The 22605-nt window shown below is 40.4% G+C and overlaps 1 protein-coding gene across 1 annotated transcript in view; it reads right to left on the bottom strand.

Moving 5' to 3' along the window:
- Positions 1-22605, bottom strand: part of LOC114569403 (voltage-dependent T-type calcium channel subunit alpha-1I) — a 124281-nt gene that overhangs the window by 23174 nt on the left and 78502 nt on the right. Inside the window, exons 16-30 of the mRNA XM_028599203.1 lie at positions 21288-21442; positions 20230-20973; positions 17920-18020; positions 16816-16939; positions 16520-16588; positions 13907-14085; positions 13448-13574; positions 12911-13036; positions 12675-12764; positions 12293-12485; positions 11374-11525; positions 10179-10288; positions 6413-6546; positions 5948-6018; positions 377-455 (exon numbers count right to left, since the gene is read on the bottom strand). Coding sequence (XP_028455004.1) covers positions 377-455; positions 5948-6018; positions 6413-6546; positions 10179-10288; positions 11374-11525; positions 12293-12485; positions 12675-12764; positions 12911-13036; positions 13448-13574; positions 13907-14085; positions 16520-16588; positions 16816-16939; positions 17920-18020; positions 20230-20973; positions 21288-21442 — 2454 coding nt within the window. The remainder of the gene's footprint in view (positions 1-376; positions 456-5947; positions 6019-6412; positions 6547-10178; positions 10289-11373; positions 11526-12292; positions 12486-12674; positions 12765-12910; positions 13037-13447; positions 13575-13906; positions 14086-16519; positions 16589-16815; positions 16940-17919; positions 18021-20229; positions 20974-21287; positions 21443-22605) is intronic.

Raw genomic sequence — 22605 nt, 5'->3', positions numbered from 1 at the left:
CTGTTCAAAACTCAAACATTTTCATCACTTATCCCATTACATTGGCCTAAATATCCTAATCGTTTTTACAATAAATAATCAATTTATCATCAAAGTGTCAACAAATGTGGCCCTGTCTTTATTTTAACTTAATACAATCATATATATAAATATATATTACATCCTTGGTTCTCTTGTTTGTAAATGACCAAAAATCATGGAATGAATATATGGATTCTCTTTAAAGATTTGTGGTAAAAAGAAGAAACGGCAAATGCTTTGTTATATTGTATAATTGCTTAACATCGTTTATATTCAAAGTGCACACTTAGAGTAAAAGAGGTTTTGTGGGACGTAATCAATTGCAGCATCGTGACTGGATGTCATGAGCACTTACCAAGTTCTCCAAATAGCTCTACTCCTAAGGCGGCGTAGATGAAAAACAGCAGCATGAAGAGCAGGCCCAGGTTACCCACCTGCAAAACACACACACACACACACACACACACACACACACACACACACACACACACACACACACACACACAGGAGAACATCTTACCATGCACGTTATAAACCATTTGACAGCATCCTGAAAAAAGTATTAAGACCAGGTTTTATGCTCTGGCTAAGATATATAATCACTATCTAATGCACAAGAGCAATAAACAACAAAAACATCAAAAGGTCATTGCTAATGGAACCTTTGATAAATCAGCTATAGACTTGCCTGCCTTATGCATGTGAACATAATTCAACCACAATTACTACTCAAAAGTTCTGCAAACCATGGCCCAACTTCCTCTGAGACCTTCATATGACTGAACCCCTGATGCTGTTGTAAATGTTTGAGTTTGGGGGTTTGGGACCTGGCTCGGTTCCACTGCAAAACAGCCTTCTGTTACCCCAACTTACTGTAATGGTGATGATGTTGCATGGTAAACACTTGAGGCAAAATCTAATCCCATTAGAGGGATACAAAACCCAGTACCTTATTCACTGGCTTTAACACTCCGCAAACAACACTGCTCCACAGGGAATGGGGGGATGCAGTGACAAATACAGTAGTTACTATAATTATACTCCAGCCATGTGTTCTAAAGAGAGGTTTAGATTACTCCACCTGTTTTTCAGGGGAAATATGCTTTAAATCTGCTGTTTACTTTGTAGAGTTTGGTCTTGGAATAATGCATTCACATTATGACAATGCCAAACGCTTTTTCTAAAGAGATTGCCAATTGCATTGCAAATGAAGTTTATTAGAGGAAATTATGTTGACATACTTGTGACAGAGGTTTTTCGGCTATAGGCAGGACTATAATCATGCATAGTTGAAGATGACAAGTCATGGAGAAAAGGAGAGTTTTTATATTTTTATACATAGTTTTTTTCGATTGCTAAACGACAGTGGGCACAACTGGAGTCACATGTGCAAAACTCTAACTCCAGTCTGCACAGCAGCAGTTTATGTGGACCAAACTCTAGTTCGTTTCTCATTGCTTGAACACAGTTTTCAACGTGTACAACACTGTAGATTTACAGAACTTTGTTCAAATGCTAACACACTGCTGTCAAAACTGTTAACCACACATTCAAAACAGAATGGATTCAAGTCTGGTGCCTATCAAACACTGCTGATTGCAATTTTAGCTGAAAGCCTAAGTAGGTGTCTTATTTTAGACTAGTTAGTGAACATGTATACGGTATTTATATAGAGAAAGATTAGAAAGCCTTTTTTTGTATATAAACACCAAATAAGAATGAAACAATTATACACTGTACTGTTTGAGAGAAACAGGTAAAAGAGCAAAGATACCAATATGTCCAGATAAGATGTCTGAGGTTATATACACGGCTATAAAAAAGTAATATTAATAGTAAAACTGCATTCTTACTGTTTTTCAGAAAGTAATGGAGGTGAAAGCAATAGAAACACCACATTCATTAGTATTTAAAGATGATGCAGACATCCAATGTGAAGAAGAAAACTTGCCACATGATGCTGGAGAGAGGCAGGACTAGTCACACTATTCTTTGGTACTGTTACGTATGTACCTTTAGTTTTTTTTCCCCAGTAATTCCATAAATTACTAGAGACAAAATACTTTATTGAAGAAAACTGCTGATTTTCATTCCTTCTTGTTTACCTTATGTAAAAATTGGTATGCTATACAATCTATATTTTTTCCTTAAATAAACTGTTGAGTAGTGTCAAGTCACTCAAATTGTTCAAACTGTAAAGAAGAGAAAGTTTATAATTTCTGTATTGGTGTTTGATGCTAGTATTTTTACCCTCAGTGTGTTCTGAGTGACAGTGTGTGTTCATAGTGTTTGGCTGCACTGAGCCTGTTTTGAGACGTGTGTTAAGAGTTGTGTTGCTTTGAATGAGTTTTGCAGGTGATGTGACCTGTTTAGCTCAGGTGACTGTTGGTAGTGCAGTAGTCAGAGTTTTGCACATGTGACTCCAGTTGTGCCCACTGTCGTTTAGCAATCGTAAAAAAACTGTAATGCTTGCTTTGGAGGAAAAGCTCCCAGTAAAACGATTGTGATTGAATTTAGATTACATTAAACTGAACTACTTGTTGAACTACTACTGCTGATGGGATAGCATTTCATTGGAATTGCACCTCGTATGATTTCATGTGACAAATAATAAAATCGATTGATTGATTGATTTCAGAGCAATGCCATTTCTACCAAAATATATAGTTTGCATTTATTAGAACCATCTGTCTTATACTCAGTGTTTAAATATTTTTGTTAATGTGTCTTCTCTCCTTAGATATTCACTACAATTATAATTGATAGGGGGGAAATCAGCAAACTCAGTACGTGTATGCTATTATCTCCTTTACTGTAAGAAGCTCAATTCTACACTTATCAAAAGAGCTGTAGAAGGTGGTGTTACAAGAACAAAAATATATATATATATATATATATATATATATATATATATATATATATATATATATATATATATATATATATATATATGCATATAACACAATAATAATGTTTAGAAGCATCTCAAATCTAAAAATATTAAAGTTTACTTTTAATTTAGACAAATATGCCCCCATTACATGCAGCCCAGTCTGATGATTCCCACTGGACGGAAAGTAATGGAGGTAATTGCTCCACAACCTTTCATTTGGAGCGCTGAGATAATAAATGCGACTGTTCTGGGGTTTGCCTGAAGTACATCTCCAAGTTAGTGCTATCTGGCCTGGTGTACTTAACAATCTGTGCTTCATAATGGCCCAAGTCTACATGGGATCCAGGATGAGGATTAATGCACTTTTGATAAGTTTTACTGGGAAGGATTTAATGGTATTTTCAATGCCGATGTATATAACTTACCCTATCTACCTACCTATGAAAATAAACATGAGCTTTACAATTATTTCGAGCTAGTTTTTGCACAAATGTCAAAACATTAGTTCTACTTTTTTATGATTTGAGAGACAAATCGTTTCATAGGGGACAGCTTCTGACTGCTTCCCAGAGCAAAAATGACATTCCTTGTGGCTTCCACATCTGCCTAAAGCTATTTTGAAGGTTTCTCAGCCATTCGTAGAGAATAGATACGACAACTGGCTCGACTTGTGTACCAACATGATATAGGCTATTAGTGTTAGTGAATGGCTTGTTGCAGTCATTTCGCATGAGTTGGGGAGGAGAGGATAATAGAGGACCCTTGTGGGTAAAATGACTTTGTCTTACTGCGTCTTTGTAAAGACAAGCTCATAAAAAGCGCATATCTCTTAACATGCCAATGAGCTATTAAGCTTACTCACCCGTTTAGTGTAAGTGTATGGATCCCTCATTACATCTCCATGTCCTGTCATGGCTTATTAAATACATAAACTGCTTGTGGAACTTGTGAAGCATTTACATCATGTCAAATCGAATTAATTATTATTCCAGCAGACATCTTTCCCTCTGCGCCATGATGTCATTATTCATATTTCTTATAACAATAGCAGTCTGTATTCGCTTGTTCCTTTGGTAAACTGTATCCTGAAGCCTTTGTTGAAATGTCAATACTGTCTTCAATATCCTATGTGATGTAATGAAGAAATGTTGGCAGCTTGCCATTTCTTTTTACAAAAAAATAAAGCGTGAGATCACCTCAGGTCTCGCCAGGTGTAACTCTTTCACTCTCACCCTTTCAGAACCTTAATATGCACACAGCACAGCAAGAGACCTCCTGGAACTGTTTAATTAGCCCGAGTTTTAATTACCTCGCCTGGTGCCCTTGGGATAGAGCAAAGGGCTCAGTGTTAATGAGAGGGGGATCAATAGAAAAGAAAGACAAGAAATCTGTTCTCTCTCACCTCCGCCTGGCCTCCTTACCCCACACCACCTGTTTCCCTCGGTTTGCTTCATCTTACTTTTGATGGTCAATGGGTCAGACATTATGCCTGCGTGTCCATAAAGGAGGCTGTACATTTTTTTTAATTTTTTTTTAGCTTAGCGTAAGTTAGAGAAATTTTGATTTACATACTTTCTCTCTTGTTATTATTACTGTTTGAATAAAATAATATTATATTGAATACTCTAAACAAGATAACATGGAGTCATTGCTTGTCCTTGTCTAAGCATGGTATGTTCCTGAGGGCAAATATGCCCTCCTAGACCAGATAGGGGAGAGGTCATCGACTCTGACAAGATAACAATTGACGACATCTACTCTGTATCATGATTTATTACATTTCACTGGGTATTATAAAAAGCAGCTGTAGAGAGCTTTTCGTTAGGTCACTTCTGTGCTATTCTGTAGTGCGGAGACTGCCTCCTTGTTGGGTTCTCAAGTAAAATGAACTTTGATATATCTTCAGTGGCCCTGTCTATTTGATAATGTAATTATTCTAACATCTTAGTTTTTCTACATTTTGTACAGATTAAACCAAGGAGATATAGTGTAACCTGTTAAGTAGTGACTTTTAGAGGTGCTGGTAGGCAGAGTTTTTGTAACCTTTGGACAGAACCAGGCCAGCTGTTTCCCCATTTTCTTCTAAGCTAAGCTAATCAACTGCTGGATCCAGCTTCATATTTATTGAGCAGACATGAGAAAGGTACCAATCTTCTCAACTATCTCTTGGCAAAAACGCAAATAAGCATAATTCTAAAAATGTCAAACAGTTGCTTTAAGTTTTTACAGGTAAAGTAATGTTAATGAGAATGTCAAAGTTTTAACTGATGCTCTAAGAAAGACACCAGTGCATAGTGAACAGAGCTTCAGGCAAACATTATTTAATTGTTAATTAAATAAAGAAGTATTATTAATTGATCAGTAAACATTGGGACACTGATGAAGACATCATTTTGAGGTCGCACATGAAAACCACACACAAATATCATACATAACAAGGCATTTGTTATGTTGTCTCCCATTTCATTTCTTACTCATAAGATTATGCTACAAAGCAAACAGACAATACTTCCAGTCAGTAATAATAGAGAGCAAAGATGCATTCTGGGAATTTTCGAGAGAATTGAACTTTCAGTGCACTGGAATGATTTTGACAATGAGACGGGCGGACGGCCTAGAAACTGCCTGACTCTGTGGACATTTCACTACCAAATGAACTACAGACTGGTTTAAGAAGCTGCCGCTGTTGCTAGCACACAGTGGTCGCAGTGGGAGTCTGGGTACTCTCCATGGTGCTGAAAGTGAAAACAAGACAAAGCCTGTGTGTGTGTGTGTAGTCTACCAGTCTGTGGCATGAATGAGTCATCTATTAGAGTTGCCTACAGGACAACATAGAAAGAGAAGGGGTGTGTGTGTGTGTGTGTGTGTGTGTGTGTGTGTGTGTGTGTGTGTCGGGGGTGGGGGGGTTAGAGCTACTCTGGCTATTGACTGAGACTGGCCAACTCTCTCTCTGGGAGTCTGTGTTAGTGAGGAAAAAGGAGACAATGTGTGTGTGTGTGTGTGTATGTGTGTGTGTGTGTGTGCACATGGTACCTGAGGCAGGGCTTGGACCACTGTATCCAACAGGGCTCTCATTCCTGTCGCCATCTTCAGCAGCTTCAGCACTGTGTGTGCATGTGTGTGTGTGAGAGAGAGAGACTTTAAATGTGAGCATTTAGTGGGAAATCCCTCAGGTTCAATTACAGGCTAAACATTTAACTGTGGAAAGGTCAGTTCTTGTTTTACACTCCATATAACACACACACACACACACACACACACACACACACACACACACAAATGCATGTACAGACAACAATAGCCCTTAAGACATTGACTACTACTGTATGCTACAGCTAATTGACCTGTAAAAGTTTTTTTTACAGTTGGATCAGTTTTATTTTGACACACCAGCAAGACCAAAACAAAGTTTCTTCTTTCACTGAAAGGTTTTACAGGAAGTGCTGGGCTGGGATAGATACTTGTGTGTGTTTTTCACATTTTGTGTAGTATATGTACCTCGTGCTATCCTCAGTACTCTCATGATCCTGATGATTGTGGGGTTGATGGGCAAGGCAGCACTTATCTCGATCTCCTCGAGGGTGATCCCCATCACTGACAGAAGCACAATGGCGAGGTCCAACTGGTTCCACCTAGCACAAGCGCACACACACACACACACACACACACACACACACACACACACACACACACACACACACACACATACAGTATAAACACACTCATGTGAAACTGCACCAAGGCATTGCACCACAAAGCAAATGTAAACACAAATGCACTGGCGTGCTGGCGAGTTTGTAGGAAAACGTGTTAAGAAAAAGATGTAACAGTAACAGTTACAAAACATACAGCTGTTCATATGTTGGCTCTGACTGTAAATCATACACTCAGGGCTGTCGGAAAAGTTCTAGGCCTTACTATTTAACGAGGTTTGTAGTTAATTAATAGTTACCTTTCAACACATTGCTCTCCTTTGTAACATCTACAGATTTCTACCAGTGATGTAACAGTGCCTTAGTTCCACAAGCCCTTTATAGATCCAGCAAAATGCTGGTCAGGGCTTAAAGACAGATGGGAAACAGATATTGCCAAATGAATATGGTCGGGAATCAAAGAGTTTGAAGCCACCATAGTCATTGTTACATGTCAATTAAGGGCAAGTATTTTGACCTGTTGTGACTACACCACTTTTGCGAGCTTTTCCAGATTTATACCCTTTATTTCCTCATGTAATCGCTTCAGGAGTTACCGTTGTCCTCATTTCTATTCAGACTTTTTGGAAGATAATCAATACAGATCTTTTATGAAATCATCAAGGTGGCAAGACAAGGCACACAGAGTGCTAAAACTCTTGGCACTGCCAGTTCATTTATCAGAATGCTTCCCTATTCAAAATGCCAATGACAACAGTGTGTCAACCGCTGCCCATGACTCATTATCATCATGCACATGATCATGTTTCCATCTTTTTTCACGTTGCTGTTCCGGACTTACCCACCTTTTCACAGTAGCAAAAGAAGGTGCATCATCCTCTATGGTTGCGGCCCTTTACTGTAATACAGAGGACGGCAGCTGCCTTTGTTCATACATACAAAATAATATTCCTTAATCACTTCATCAACGTCATAGAGACAATTTAGCTCACCTGGTAACAATGCACCTGTTACCCAATTAAATGTCTGTCGGACTTTCATATCTCCTTCACTGTCAGTCTCAGAACTTTTAAGCCTGGCACACACACACACATTTATAGTACACACACTGCAAACGCACAGTACCTGCAGTTCTGTTGGTGGCACATGTGGTGGTGTGTTTGTGTGTTACCTGCTACTCCAATGACCCAGTTCTAAAGCTGGCCTGAGAGTCACCCCAGCCTCTAAATGACACTATAAACAGTGACTGCTCACAGCTGTTGCTGACACTACATAAAAAAAGACAAAGTGCCAGCTGATAACCGTGTGATAAATTATTGCTATATCCGCTCATCTCTTTCCTATTTCATCACTCATTTTTCCTCCTCCTTTTTTGTCTTTGATCAATCCAGCTTCCCCTCCTATATATTATCTGTCTCTTCCCCATCTCTCTCCTGCTTTCTCCTCTTTCTCTTAAATAACTAAAATAGGCCAACGACATTAAACTACCCTCAGTGTAATATAAGCTCCCAAATCTGCTTCTGCCTTTAATTTGTCACCACATATTTCTGAAAAGACTAAGACATCAGTCTCATCACCGTGCACATTTCGGTGAGTGACAAATCAATTAGTCTGGTCTCTGAGTGAATGAATGTGGGAGTGAACGGACCGACCGGTGCTGAGGTGTGTTTCCCATGGAGGTCAAGCTAAGGTGAGTATAGTAAGTTGGAGAAATGCAGTAGTATCACATGCGGAAAAAAAAAAAAGTAATTTGGGTTTGTTAAGAAAAATTATGCTGTAATTCTGTAGTTCACCCATATGAATGATAGGTAATACTTATATTATGGAATAAGGGAATGAAAGAATGATTTGATGGCGGACACCTTAATACTAAAAATAAAACTATAAACTCTAACTTCTTACTGTGACAATGATGACATTTCAGTAGGTTGTCATTAAAGCGTAACTCTCGCCAAAATGCAATCTAGGGTCTTTTTGTGAATGTACTTGAGTCAAACTTTCGTTTAAAAGCATATTTAGGACGGATCGTTTTTCGGTCAAATGGCCTTTTGAATGGGAGTGCTAGGGGCACTTTTATGCTAGCCTCAAAATAGCTATTTTTAAAACAATAAAAAGGGCTCTACACCTTAACGAAAGCATTGACAACACTGTTTGTGTACCCAGAGTTTACTAAAAAGAAAGGTTTTAAACAACTCACCGTAGCTCTTGTTGTTTCCGGCCGCAGCCATTTTATTAGTCAAAAACAATCGATTTCCGAATGCAACATAACAGGGAGGAGAGTAAAGATGGAAAGCTCCTAAAGCTTAGTTCCATATAAATGCACGGACTATTTCTTGTTTTGTCGTTATTGAAAAACAATATTGACCTTGTAGTTGAAAAAGGAGCCTCATATGGAGTCCGTTCATTCGCATTCGGATATCGACTCGTTTTGACTGCCGAGGTGGTAGCAGCTACGGTGAGTTGTTCAAAACATTTTTTAGTAAACTCTGGGTACACAAACAATGTTGTCAATGCTTTCGTAGCAAAGTTTCAGGTTGTGTTGAGCCTTCTTAGCGTTTTAAAAATAGCTATTTTGAGGCTAGCATAAAAGTGCCCCTACCACTCCCATTCAAAAGGCCATTTGACCGAAAAACGAAAATACGTTAAATCTTAAAAGTGGTGATTCCGTCCTAAAGATGCTTTTAAATGAAAGTTTGACTCGGGTATATTCACCAAAAGACCCTAGGTTGCATTCTGGCGAGAGTTACGCTTTAACGGAACTGACGATGTGTGATAATTGTCGTGAAATGTCACATATTTGTGCTACAATATGGTTCATGCAACTTAAAGGTGCTCTGAGCGATGTTGGGTGATGTTACTTCTTGTATTGGTATAGTATTGTTAAACAAAACGAGGCTAGCTAAAAAAAATGTAGCCTAAAAAACGCGTGACATTGCTTAGAGCACCTTTAATAACAGAACGCCTCAGCGGCAGCTCACATATTTCGACATATTTATAATCCTCTATATCATCAAAGCTGTTATTCCATTTTCAATTTATAATGATCAAAGCAAAAAGCAGATTTGTACAGCCATTACACTTTGAACTAAATAACTGTTTATTGTGGTACTATTTATATTATATGTTAATACATAAGATTATGACATGTGCCTAGAGCTCTGATAGTCTCTTTAATGTTCAATTTTCACATCAAATATGTAAGTGATAAGTGACTGAGCTGAATAGACGAAAGCATTGGAGATATTGTCATTTTTGGTGACATTGAATCTCCAACTGTAATGAAATATGAAGCTGATTCGCATCTTATCCAGAGGGCGTTTGTGTTTTAAGGCTAAACACTAAAAAAGCCATAAGAAAAGCTGATGTACAATCATCAATCATCACAGCGCTCTCTTCAGGTAGAGTACAGTCTACCTCTGGACAGCACGTTAACAAATCCCACAGTGGATGGATCCATTTCGCAATGACATCAAACTGTCTTGTATCAGAATTATACCTGTGTGCATAGTGCTACAAATAAGCACATAGATATATTAACATGCAGACAGAAAGGGAAACACTCTCACACACAATCACGCTGCCAACACCCAAGCTGTAAACACACACTGTACCTCTCTTTGAAAAAGCGGCGGAAGCCGAAGGCGATGAGTTTGAGCACTGACTCCAGCACAAACATGGAGGTGAAGAAATAGTTGCAGTACTTCAGGGCGAGATCCAGAGACTGGAAAGAGAGAGTAAAAAAGGGGCATGTATGTGGGTGTGTGTGTGTGTGTGTGTGTGTGTAATGGGGTAGTGTGGAGTTTCAGCAGCAGGGGGAAACTGTAAAACTGGAATACTTCCAGTTGTTTGTAGAGTAAAATCAAGCATGCCAGAGGCAAAAACAGGGCATATTCCATTCATATAACAACAAACACTAATACATTATGTCCCCTAACAAACACACAGCTTTAAGCAAAAGTATGTTTGCAGAGTATTCAAATATTCCAAAGGCAAGCATGTTTTAATCATCTTACATTAACATGAACATTAACAGTCCAGCTTCCTGTAACTGCAGATTATTTTGCTTGGCTGTTTTCTCCTTTCTTAAATAGAGGTGTAGCTTCTAACAAGTGGGAGGCTGCCAAATGTCAACACAAAACCGACAAAACCTGTGATATTTATCTGATGCTTGGTCAGTTTGAGAAAGCTCGCTCCATTTCTAAAGGTCAAATGGGCATCTTATCTCAAGGATAATCACTTTTCCTCGCCCTCACAAAAAAAGACGCTATCAGGCTTTTGAACCTCCATTCATTGTACATGAATGGGCAGATACATGTAGTGTACAGCTAACACCACTCTGACAGCAGCATGCATCAAATCAGCGCTGCAATCACAGCTCCTTTGTATGTTCTGCAGCTACTCCAACACACGCTACAGAGCCTGGGCACAGTTTCATGGTGGTTGACCAGTCTGGTATCCCTGTGTCTTTGCTGTTTGGGGAAGGGAAGGCTTTATACAAGAGCTGTAGTCGGCGAGTGCAGGAAAACAGCCACAAAGATTTGACATTAATACTTATAAAAACCCAGCATTCTTCCTACTGAAATGGAGCTTGTCTGTTTTGTGGAACAGGCGCTTTAGGCAACGTCAGAGCTAAGTTGCAAAAATGTCTAATTATTTATGTAAATGCAAGAATGCAAGGAGCTTCCCCTTATTTATCACCTAACTTGCATCCACAGACCCAAATACACAACCTGTGCCTGCTGCACTCCTTTAGCATGACACAGCAATTTGTTCTTATGCAACCACAACATACACATCTTTGCTTACATGAGGTTGATTGAAGTGCTCTAAGGACATGGTGATGACATTGATGCAGATGATGAAGGTGATGATGAGGTCCAGGTAGTGGTTTGTGCACAGTGTGTGGATCATCAGGCGTATGTTGCCATAGCTGGCAAAGTAGGGCAGCTTCTGGGCTTCTGTTGGTAGAAAAATATATCAAAGAAGCTTTTTAAAATCTGGGGTTGGGGGTTATTTAAAAAAAAAGTTAGTTCAGCGTTTTCTCTGCAATGATAACACAATACTTATATACAGTGATCATTCAAACCTTCTGTCTATTACACAATATTATATTTAAGCTAAATCCAAACAAACTGCTCCTGTTCCTACTTGAAACTGATAATCTCCTGTGTAGCAGAGGGTTTTTCCACATTGAGCTCTTGAGAGTGCAACATTTTAAAGCTTTGATCAAGCTGGAATCACTATCAACAGAAGAAAAACCTCCCAAATAGTAGAGGACATAAGCAATTATGACACTTGCTGTTTGTGTGTTTATTATTATCTGTCTGTGTCTATTTCCTCTTTCCCTCCTTCGACCGCACAGATTTTCACCAGTGTTGATCACAGCTCTACATGCTAGAAAGAATTGATTCTTGTGATGTGTCGTATTAACAACAGGGGTAAAGTGAGCTATTCAAGCCTGTGTTACAGGCAGTGCACTGGTTGTATCATTATATCTGGTTGTTTTATAAATGTTAAAATCATTTTCCATCTGATCATACCCATTATTTCTTCATAAATCCATTACAGCATCTTCTTTCTTACTGTACCCCTGTATCGCTCTATTCCTGCCTCCTCCTCCAACAGTTCATGTGCCTCTGCTTTTTTTCTGTTCCAGCTTTTGGCCTCTTCCATACTCCCTCTATGCTTTCTTTGCTATCCTTCTCCTGTCATTCCCCTCTCTTACTTCTCCTCTTCTTTTCCATGCGCCGCTGACGCTTCTCCTCGCGCCTTTTGGCCTCCTCCACTTCCTGATGCTGGCGGCACTTGTGGAAGTTCTCCACCACAACGCCAACAAACATATTGAGGACGAAGAAGCTGACGATGAGGAGGAAGGAGATGAAATACAACAGCATCCACGGGTTGTTGTTGGTCACCGGCTGGGGTTGAAGTGTGGTGTGTTTGGCCGTGATGTGATTTGATTTAAATTGACAGAAGGAGGTAAGAAATAAAACAGAGATGAGAGGTGGAGGAGAATTTCTTTTTCTCCCAGATTTACATTTTGGATGGTGAAGATTGTGCCTAGAGTTTTTTTCTTATGAAATAGTGTGCAGCTCATATGCTGGTACCTGTTGGTCCACAGCCACAGCATCCAGGCCATGATACATAATGTTGACCCAGCCGTCCTTAGAGGCGAGCACAAACAGAGACATCAGAGCCTGTAGAACAGCGTGCAGAGAATAAAAAGGAAAACTGTTACCCTTGTTTAATGCAAAAAAATATACTTAAAAAAAAAAAAAAAAAAAAAAAAAGTCCAGTTACATATTCCCAAAACAAACATAATTCACACCAGCCCACCACTTACCTGTCCTAGGTTGTCAAAGTTGTACTTATGGTGGACCCACTTGTAGCTAGCTTGCAGGCAATCAGACTTGTTGGTGATGTTTTTCACGTCAGGGCCGAAGCAGTAGAAGAACTTGCCTTTAAACAGCTGTCAGTAGAAGAACAATGAGACCAAGCTTTTGATGCTGTCTGACTATTTATATAAAAGAGAGAAATAAGCCTTCGTAGGCTCCTCTGATGAGATGAAATGGTGCTCTTGGGTAAAATAATGAGCCGGTCAAAGATCCCACCAGCTTAAAATGTTGTGCAGTGATGAAAGAAGTAGGAGGACAATGAGATTTACTTTAGACGCAAATGCATGTGTGCTTCAAAGCTATTAAGAGGGAAATGGAGGAAGAGAATGACATATTTAAAAAAAGCATAGTAATGGGCAGGAAACCATAGCGCACACAAATAGACTATTATTCATAACAATATCCATACATATAATAAACTGGATTAAACAATGCATGCATGCATGCAGTATGTATTATTAAAACAGCGGTTCCCTTTGTCCTACCTGTACCCCAAGAATGCCAAAGATGATAAAGAATGCACAACAGATGAGCACAATGTTGCCAATGGGTTTGAGGGAGGTGATGAGTGTCTCCACTACCAGCTTTAGACCTGGAGCTCTGCTAATCACCCTGAAAAGGGGAGAGGGATAAGAGGAAAATAAGAAAAACAAATGTCTGTTATTTTATTCAATTTTAACATTTTTAAAATTGCACTGATTAGCTCAAAGACTCATAGGAGAAAATATATTTATTAAAGTGGACATCATTGGTTAATTATGATTCAATTTTTTTTGTTGAGATGATTAAATAACTTCACAAAAGTTATTTTTTGTATCCGTTTGTTTAAGAGCAACATTTTGAACTTATGATGATAAAACTGTACTGACAAGGTGCAGCGCTGCCATACATACCATGATAATCAGCAGATGCAAGTTACTTACTAATTACTACTTTGTACATACCTGAGGGGACGCAATGTTCTGAGCAGCCTGAGGACTCGAAGCACACCAAGGATCTTGGCCCCACCCGCCATGGACACGACAATGTCAATCAAAGACACAAAAACCAAGAAGCCATCCAGAATGTTCCAGCTGCTCCGCAGATAAGCCTGCTCACCCACATACAAACCCATGGAAACCACCTGAAGAGAGAACATTTGGTGAAGCAGTATATTACAACATCTAATGTCTGTTGCTGGACCAGCTCAGTACAATAAACTGTCAAATGTGGAAAATACAATGCACCTGTAGCACAACAAAAAAACAAGGTGAAACTAAAATAGCAGGAGGAAGAAATACAGACATGAAAAGTCATCAGCGGCTGTAGAACAGGCTGTTGACACTTACAAGATATTTTACACACAGACACACACACACACAAACACACACACACACAGGTTTGTGCCACTATCTTTATGGGGACCCGGCAATGACATAATGCATTCCCTAACCCCTTGCCCTAACCTTAACCATCACATCTAAATGCCTAACCTTAACCCTTACCCTAACCCTAACCTAATTATATCTCTAATCCTAAAACCAAGTCTTAACCCTCAAACAGCCCTTTAAAGTTGTGGGGTCCAGCATTTTGGCCCCACACTCCTGTTTTTTGGATCCCACGCATATAGTTAAACAAGAAACACACACACACACACACACACACACACACACACACACACACATACACTTTTAAACACAAAAACACAGTAAATGGTACCTATGGTAAAAAATGAAACACAGGTAACAGTGTGATTACTGTAATATCTAGTGGTGCTGTGATATACTGAATACGTCCCAATGCCTTTAACTTTGATTGTTAAGTTTATTATGGAACTATTTTACATACAGTATGATGGAATTTTACTACTCTGTGACTTCACGAGTGAGGGATGGATGGTGTACAGGCATTGTAATATATATGGATTTGGTGTTTTGCTAAGCAGCAATGGGAGCATCACAAATCTGCAACTGACATTTAAATCTGTTTGCCAAGTGTCTGGTAAAGCTTCAGAGGGAGGGTGGGAGTTAGCGTGCAAATATATCAAGATGGTTCAATGATCAGTGCCTGGCAAAGATCTGAGGTCTGAATGCCAAAATGAAAACTGAATGTACAAAACTGAATGTTCAAAACTTGCAGGCATGTATTGAGTTCACAATTCTGAATTTTGATATATATATATAAAAATTCAGAATTGTGTATATATACATATATATATATAAAAAGTCCAGTCTGCTGTAATTGGTCAGCGTTTACGGGTCTTCCACATCTTCGCTCTTGGAGTCTCTGATCCATCATTTAAGCCAAGTAATGACGGTATAGGAACTGTAGCAGCACTTTCTAAATATATATAATATAGTTGTGACATCACAACCGTACGAGAGTCCTGACAGCTCGTTTAAAGGCACAGTTTCGGGTTTCAGTTGAATACGGGCTGTGTGCATTTATCAGTTCCTTGAGCGTTTTGATACTTTCACATTATTTAAATAGCACCAACAATCTGCATTTTAATAAAAAAAAAGAAATGGAAATCTCACTTTTTACAATATGGGACCTTTAACAAATAGTACAGGAAATAGCATTGCTTAGTCATACTGTACAACACGTGTCAAAAGTTAAATTTTTTGGGGCTTTATGTCAACCAAGCTGTAAGTGAGAAGACTATATGAGACATGCAATAATACAGATGTTTGATCTTGTTCGATTAAATAAAACCATATACAATACAATAAATGTACATGTCTGGCCCTTGATGTAATTCTTTTTTTCCAGTGTGGCCCTTAGGGAAAATGAGTTTGACACCCCTGCTGTACAACTACAATCATAAGAACTACTGTTTTGGGAGAGTGCTACATTGTGTCTGAAGCTGCCTCATAAAATAACACTCTAAAAAGTTTTACAACATGCTGACCAATTCCTCAACCCTGCTGTGCTTTCTATGTGGCTGCATCTTTTACACAGGACTACACTCAGTGTTGGAGTCCTACCGAGAGATTAATGCTACACTAACACACATTATGGATATATGCAAGGCTCAGACAGACAGAGGCACAGAGGGAGGCATGTACGGCTCGGCCAGGGGGCTGAAAAGCCTATGGCTCCTTGACGGGCTGTCATTGGTTAATAATTGATTTTGGGAGTGCATAATTGATGGCCCACTTGTGCCAAAGTCTTTTGCAGAGAATACAGAGACAGTGGCAAAGGGAGGGAGGGAGGGAGAGAAAATAAAAGAAAGGAGGAAGTGGAAACACAAACTTAAAAAAAGAAGCAGACAACATTGGGGAGGACAGGAGGAAGGCGAGTGCGGGGGAGTGCTGGAGTTGGGCCGCATCCATGAGTAGACGACTAGCCGCCAGTTAATGACATTGCTTAATTGCTTTATTCTCCAAAGGAACATGGGAATTGCCAAGAAAGAAGGGCAGGGAAGGGGTTGGGCTGTGGAAGCACTGAAGCAAAGTCAATTCAGTGAGTGAGAGACGGGAAGAGACTAAAAAGATGCCTCTGTGTAGTGCCTGCAAACACAATACACTCAGGAGGAATCATTGGTAGTAATAGAGAGACGGGTCATAAAATGTTACCTTGAGTGTCATCTCGCTCACAAAGATGGCAGTAAAGATGTAGTTGGAGATGGTGAGAAATACTCTTTCCTGGATAGACAAACATGAGGAGGGAGAGAAAGGTTGACAGTCAGAATGAACAGATGGGGCAATTAGGGGTAGTAACATTTTATTTACTGCACTTTTTTAGAAAATAAAATTCAACTAATCTTCAGAGAAAACCAAAAGCTACTACAAAAAGGCTGAAGACAAGAGATTCTTGTGAAGCATTAGCTTCTAGGCACACATGCACAGACACACATTTCAGATGGATTTACCAAGCTGCCCTGTAGTATCTTGGGCCTCTCCAGAGCTACTGTTATGCAGTTGGAGAAGATGAAGGCCAACACCACATAATCAAACAGCTTATGGGCTATGATGGACTGGCATATCTGTCTGAACCTGGAATAGCAGGAGAGGAGAGGAGAAAGGAAAACGATGAGTTTAAATAGGAATTGCAATTGCTATTAAAAAACCAAGGCTGACAGAATTGGGGGTGGGGACAATACATAGAGGTCAGGCCACACTCTGCCCAAACAGAATTAATAAACCTCTTCCAAACAATCAGAATGGGAGCCAAGTCCACTGAGAGTGCATGGGAGCTCCCTTACATCTTGGTGAGTAAATAGCCTCATTCAGCCCCTGTTTACATCGCTTCTAATTCAAAACAAATTACATTAACAACACTCTCAGAAGCACCAGACCCCTGAGTACAGTGCTCCGCTGGGAAAACAGAATAGAGAGAAACAGACAGAAAGAGCGAGAAAGATAGAAAGTGATGGGACATACTGTATAAACACTGAATATGCATTTCAAACCTTAGAATGCGACACAGTGTACTGCCAAAAAGTAATTAAATGTCTTTGCTGCAGTGGTTATTGAAATGGATGAAAAGAAACAGAATGAATTGCATAGGAGAGGGATTGTATTTTGGAACAAACATGGAGACATTTAAATGCCTTTTATTAAAACTCTAGTTCTTTTCAAACTGCAGATTGTAACACAACATCACTACAAGTTATTGCAGAATTTAATAAATTGCCTCTGGTATTAAATTGACCCCCTAAGGCGTGCTTCTTGCTCACTAACAGGATAGTAGAAAATATCCCTTTGTAATTTGCAAGGTGGCGATCAATACTTTAGTGTAGTCCTTCTCTGTGGAAGCTTGGCAACCTGTCCTTCCCATTGATGAGGTTGGGAACGGAGTCTGCCCACCCATCCTTGATATTGTATTGATGAGACGCGCCCTCTGGCCAGCCAATAATGTTTGTATGAGAGACTGTTAAGACTTTGGCTGAAAACCAGCCCGCATTTTGAGTCAACACATTTTTAATGCAGACAATCACTAAATGCACCGTATACAACCAATTTCTCTGACTCACTTGTTCCGTGGGGAGAATAGGAAGACAGACCAGTCTTCTCTGCTCTCACACCAGTCTGGTTTGTACGCTTCTAACATCTTCTGGATGCGGAAGCACAAGCTCTGCAACACACATATCAACACACATCATGGCAGGCACACACACAGTCGGGCAGTAAACACAAAAAGACACACAATTGCAAAGAGAAACCACTTTTTTTAGAATCCCTATTTAAATTATTTACGGAAGTGAAACACTTCTATAGCAACAGCTCGGAGCATCTTCCAACATTACCATCTGTACAGCTCTCTCCCCTGCTGTCTAAATAGTCCTTTCCAATTAACCTTGTTTCTCTCATAGACAGACTTGTTTACAATGAAAACAATGGGACACCCCCGAGACACAGGTGATAGGGAAAGCATGCTTTATACAAAGTACTTGAAAATCCTACACAAGAGAGCGGGAGATTATTGTACCGTATGTGTAAAATCTTGTACTAACACAAAAGCTAATGGTTCGGATATTGAGAATCACGAGTCTAGATTGTGGTTCTCTGCTCTTTTTCGAAGCTGTTACAGTACATACCGTCTTACGAGCGCTTATATGCATTTGTGGAATTGGTGTATTACAGGAAAGTCATATGCTTGTATAAGTAGGGTGACCAAACGTCCTCTTTTGGCTGGACATGTCGACTTTTTACCTACTGTCCGGGTTGTCCGGGGGGGTTTTATAAATTCATGAAAATGTCCAGTTTTCACTGTTTTTCATGGGACCATTAAGCGTGTACTTAAATTGACTGGCGCTTTGCACACAATACTACGGTACTTTGTTGCGTGACGTAATTCCCGAGAGGCTGCCTTGTGGGCGGCTCTGCGACGCGCACATACACAGTAGTGATGTGCGATACCACTTAATTCCTATTCGATCCGATACCAAGTAATACCCAGGCTGGTATTGCCGATACCGATACCAAAACCAATACTTTTTATGTATTTTATTTGTAGTGTGATGTGACAAATAGTTTAAAGTAAAGTAAAATAGGAGGCTGTAGGCTTACCAAATCCAAAGTAGGCTATAGCTGCATAATGACAAGACAATAAACTACTCTCATATTATTTAATTATAAAGAAAATCTCAGAGACTTGTACAGTAAAACAGGTTGAAAATTACACACAAATAAAAAAATGTCCACACACAGCGTCACTGCTGTCTTTACAGCTAAAATACAGCCAGACATGACTCCTTTTGCGGTCAGCCATAGTCACTCTGCAGTCTGCAGTCTTCGTATAGCGGGAAATTAAAGAAGGACTGTTGCAGCGACTGGCTCTGTCACAGACAACTGACCGGCGGAAGGAGAAGTAGTTCCTTCCCCTAACCAGATATAATTAGACTTTTCAGGTGACAACAAGTTACTTATGATAACATAAACACTCACTCAAAATTACTTTAAAAATTAGTTTAAATATCGATCTTTTTATATGAGAATCGATACTAGAGCAGGAGACGTTGGGATCGTAAATATCGATACTTTAGTATCGATCCGCACATCACTAATACACAGGGACCAGAGCAGACAGCGGAGCAGCATTGCACACAAAATGCCGAAGCGTTTCCTGCTAAAGATTTCAGAAAACACAGGGGAGACACTTTGTTTCTCTCACTATCACTACTCTAGAGTCGTACTCGCTCGCCGTCACTCTCACTTCCCCCTCGCTCTATCACCCACTGCCCCCCCCACACACACACATGCCGGCTCGACGCACACACCAGTGCACAAGTATAAACATTGGGCCACTTACAACCATAAAACAAGACTAGTGCAGCTAGTACAGCTTCACAGTTGAACTGCAAAAAAAATGTCCCACGTACCATCCCGGTCGGGACCGGACAAGTGGGAGGCGAGGTGCACCGTGTGCAAAGCTAGCACATATGTTTCAGTGTCTTATTTATTTATCTTATTACATTGAAAAGGTATTAAGAGATATTTTGTTGAAGCTAGATTTTCTAACACAGAAGAGGTCATATTTAGAACATTATTTCATATTATTTATTTATTTTAAAAGAGAGCTATTATTTTGTTACAGGTTGTTACAGATTTTATTTTATTACAGAAGTTATTTTTTGCACCATTGAGGCATAATAAAGCATGTTCATTAACCTCTGAGAAGCCTGTCTGAATTTGTGTCTCGAGGCCGGGCCGAGTGTCCTCTTTTTTGGAAATCAAAATATGGTCACCCTATGTATAAGCTAACTTCACTCACTCACCAGGCTTTACTTAATGCTATTACCGTTTAACTGCCCCCCCCCCATACAAACTTAATGGAAACTTACATATTCAATGTCATCGTCTAGGTCCTCCCGGTCCTTGCTGCGTGTGTTAACCTGGGGGAAGACGTCGGCCATCAGTTGGCTCTGGGGGTTCGCCCCTCCAGAATGCTCAGTGTGGTGTCTAGGATGGGGCTGGAGATGCTGAGACAGAGGAGTTTTCCCATTACAGTCTTGGTGTACCCCTCCTAAGCCACCCAGACCGTCTAGCCCACCGCCACCACCACCTCCACTGATTACCATCCCCCCAGAGAAGCTCTTCTTCCTGTGATGAGCATGGAGCGTAATAGAGGGCAGCGGGTGGTGTGGTGGCAGTGGAGGGTGCGGGGGTCCTGGGACCTGCAATAGGTGGGGCAGCTCGAGTGATAGAGCTCTGCGGTCCCTCCTGGGTACAAAGTGGCCTGGGAGCATAGGGTGGGGAAGGTGAAGAGAGCGTGGAGCGACAGCGGGAGGAGAGAGGAGAGACTCCTCCTCATCCGGGTGGACATGATGGAGGTGGCGGTGCGGGGATGAAGAGGCACGGGGACCCCGGATACGAAGGCTTCCTCCGACTACTCCACCAAGACCCCCCAGGCCATAGCCATAGAAGGGCCTTGCAGAGGTGGGGGTGAAGGCTGGACTAGCGGAGGGAGAAGAGGAGGAGCAGGGGCGGCATCCCCCCAGGCTGTTCCAGCTGGAGCGACGGGCCCACAAGGCCTGAGGCTGGGTAGGCAGAGGGCGGCCCCAGTTGTGGTAACTTCGACCTGAATACTAAGAAAAAGAGTGAGAGGTTTCTTCCATGTCCTGTAATTCTAAGCCACACTCTGTCTCGATTGGATCTGGAAACAGAACCGATCCAATGACCAGACACATCACATAAAAAGAATAGAGAATTTACTCATTACATAAAACTTGGAAATACCTCTGTGAGAATGCATTGGTGAGAGCAGTCCATACTTTAACCTTTAGTCAACTAAGTGCCATAGCATTATTCAGCTAATCAAATAGGCAAGAGTTAAAAAAAGTCACGGTATAACTGTTAAAAGAACTATGGAAAGTCGCTCTATGCAGTCCTTTCCACTTACCATAGCCCTCTGCTCCAAGTTGGCCCTTCCCAGAGAAATAACACTGTTCCTCCTGGAACCAAGAGCAAAGGTCAACCTTTCTCCTGGAAACAGTCCATGGGCCAGTGGGGACAAGTCCAGGTGCCCATTAGGGGTTAATGTACAGATCTTTGGGTCTGTAGGAAAGAGGGAGTGGAGAGAAACAAGTGGTGATAAAAGGGGGGAGGAACAGAGATGAAAGAGCAGAGAAAAGAAAGAAAGACAGCATTTAACAAGCCCTTCCGTTGCATCTTCTCTGTTCCTGCCGTGCAAACAGAACTTGGCAATCTCCGTCACTTTGCAACATAAATGTCCTAAAACGATGTTATGGCCAGCTCAGAGAGGCAGAGGAAGGTTTAATTTACACTTAATCACCTTAGAGGAGCCAGAGAGGAGCTCGTAATGATGAAAGAGAGGAATATCTGCCAGTGGTTTGTCCGTTCCCAAACATATAATTTGGTGGAATATTTCTCCAGGAACTATTACCATTCCAAATGTTTTTATTTTTTTTATTTTTTTAGCTAAGCTGATATTTAAAAAGGCACATTTGGGTGAGAAGAACTGTGATTTCATTGGGATCAGCGGTCTCCCTAATGTGCTGCTAAATGTTACTCTATACTGCATGACTCTTGGTGAGTTTACTTTTGTTATGCCTACAGGGAGAAGAGGGGAGAGGAGTGGATGGAGACGTGGCATCAGGCATGCATTATTAAAAGTTTGTGCAGCTTACATCTAAGACAGGAAAAACATGGTAAGCAAAGTTTGTTGTGAAAATCTGAAGACAGGCAACAGTTTTAATGCCCAGGGCACGGTGAAACAGCTGGTAGCTTTCTGGAGTGCTGAATGGTGGTGATGGTGCAGTGGGTATGACACATGCCTTTGGTGTGGGAGATCTGGGTTCAATTCCCACTGCCAATGTGTCCCTGAGCAAGACACGTAACCCCTAGTTGCCCCTGAGGCATGTGGCCTCTGAGATACATAGCAATTGTAAGTCACTTTGGATAAAAGCGTCAGCTAAATGACATGCCATGACATGTAATGTAATGAATGACTAGATGATTGGTACACTACGACCTTAGTATACATATTTGATGGTACCCCTTTTACCGGTCAGACTGAAGTAGGCAATGGTGTGAGATAATAAATCTTGGAACCGTTTTTCATATTTGCAATTCTGTTATAATTCAGACAAAAAAGCCAGAATGTTTGGAAATAATAAAAGAAGTGAAGTGAAATTTTATTTAATGTCAAATGATCTCTGATAAAATCATTTTACAGAGGTTATTTTAGGTTATTTTAA

The sequence above is a fragment of the Perca flavescens genome, chromosome 15 (genome assembly GCF_004354835.1).
Source record: "Perca flavescens isolate YP-PL-M2 chromosome 15, PFLA_1.0, whole genome shotgun sequence".
NCBI classification, from domain to species: domain Eukaryota; kingdom Metazoa; phylum Chordata; class Actinopteri; order Perciformes; family Percidae; genus Perca; species Perca flavescens.
Note: the sequence above shows the minus strand (reverse complement) of the source record. Positions and strands in the feature narration are given on the sequence as shown.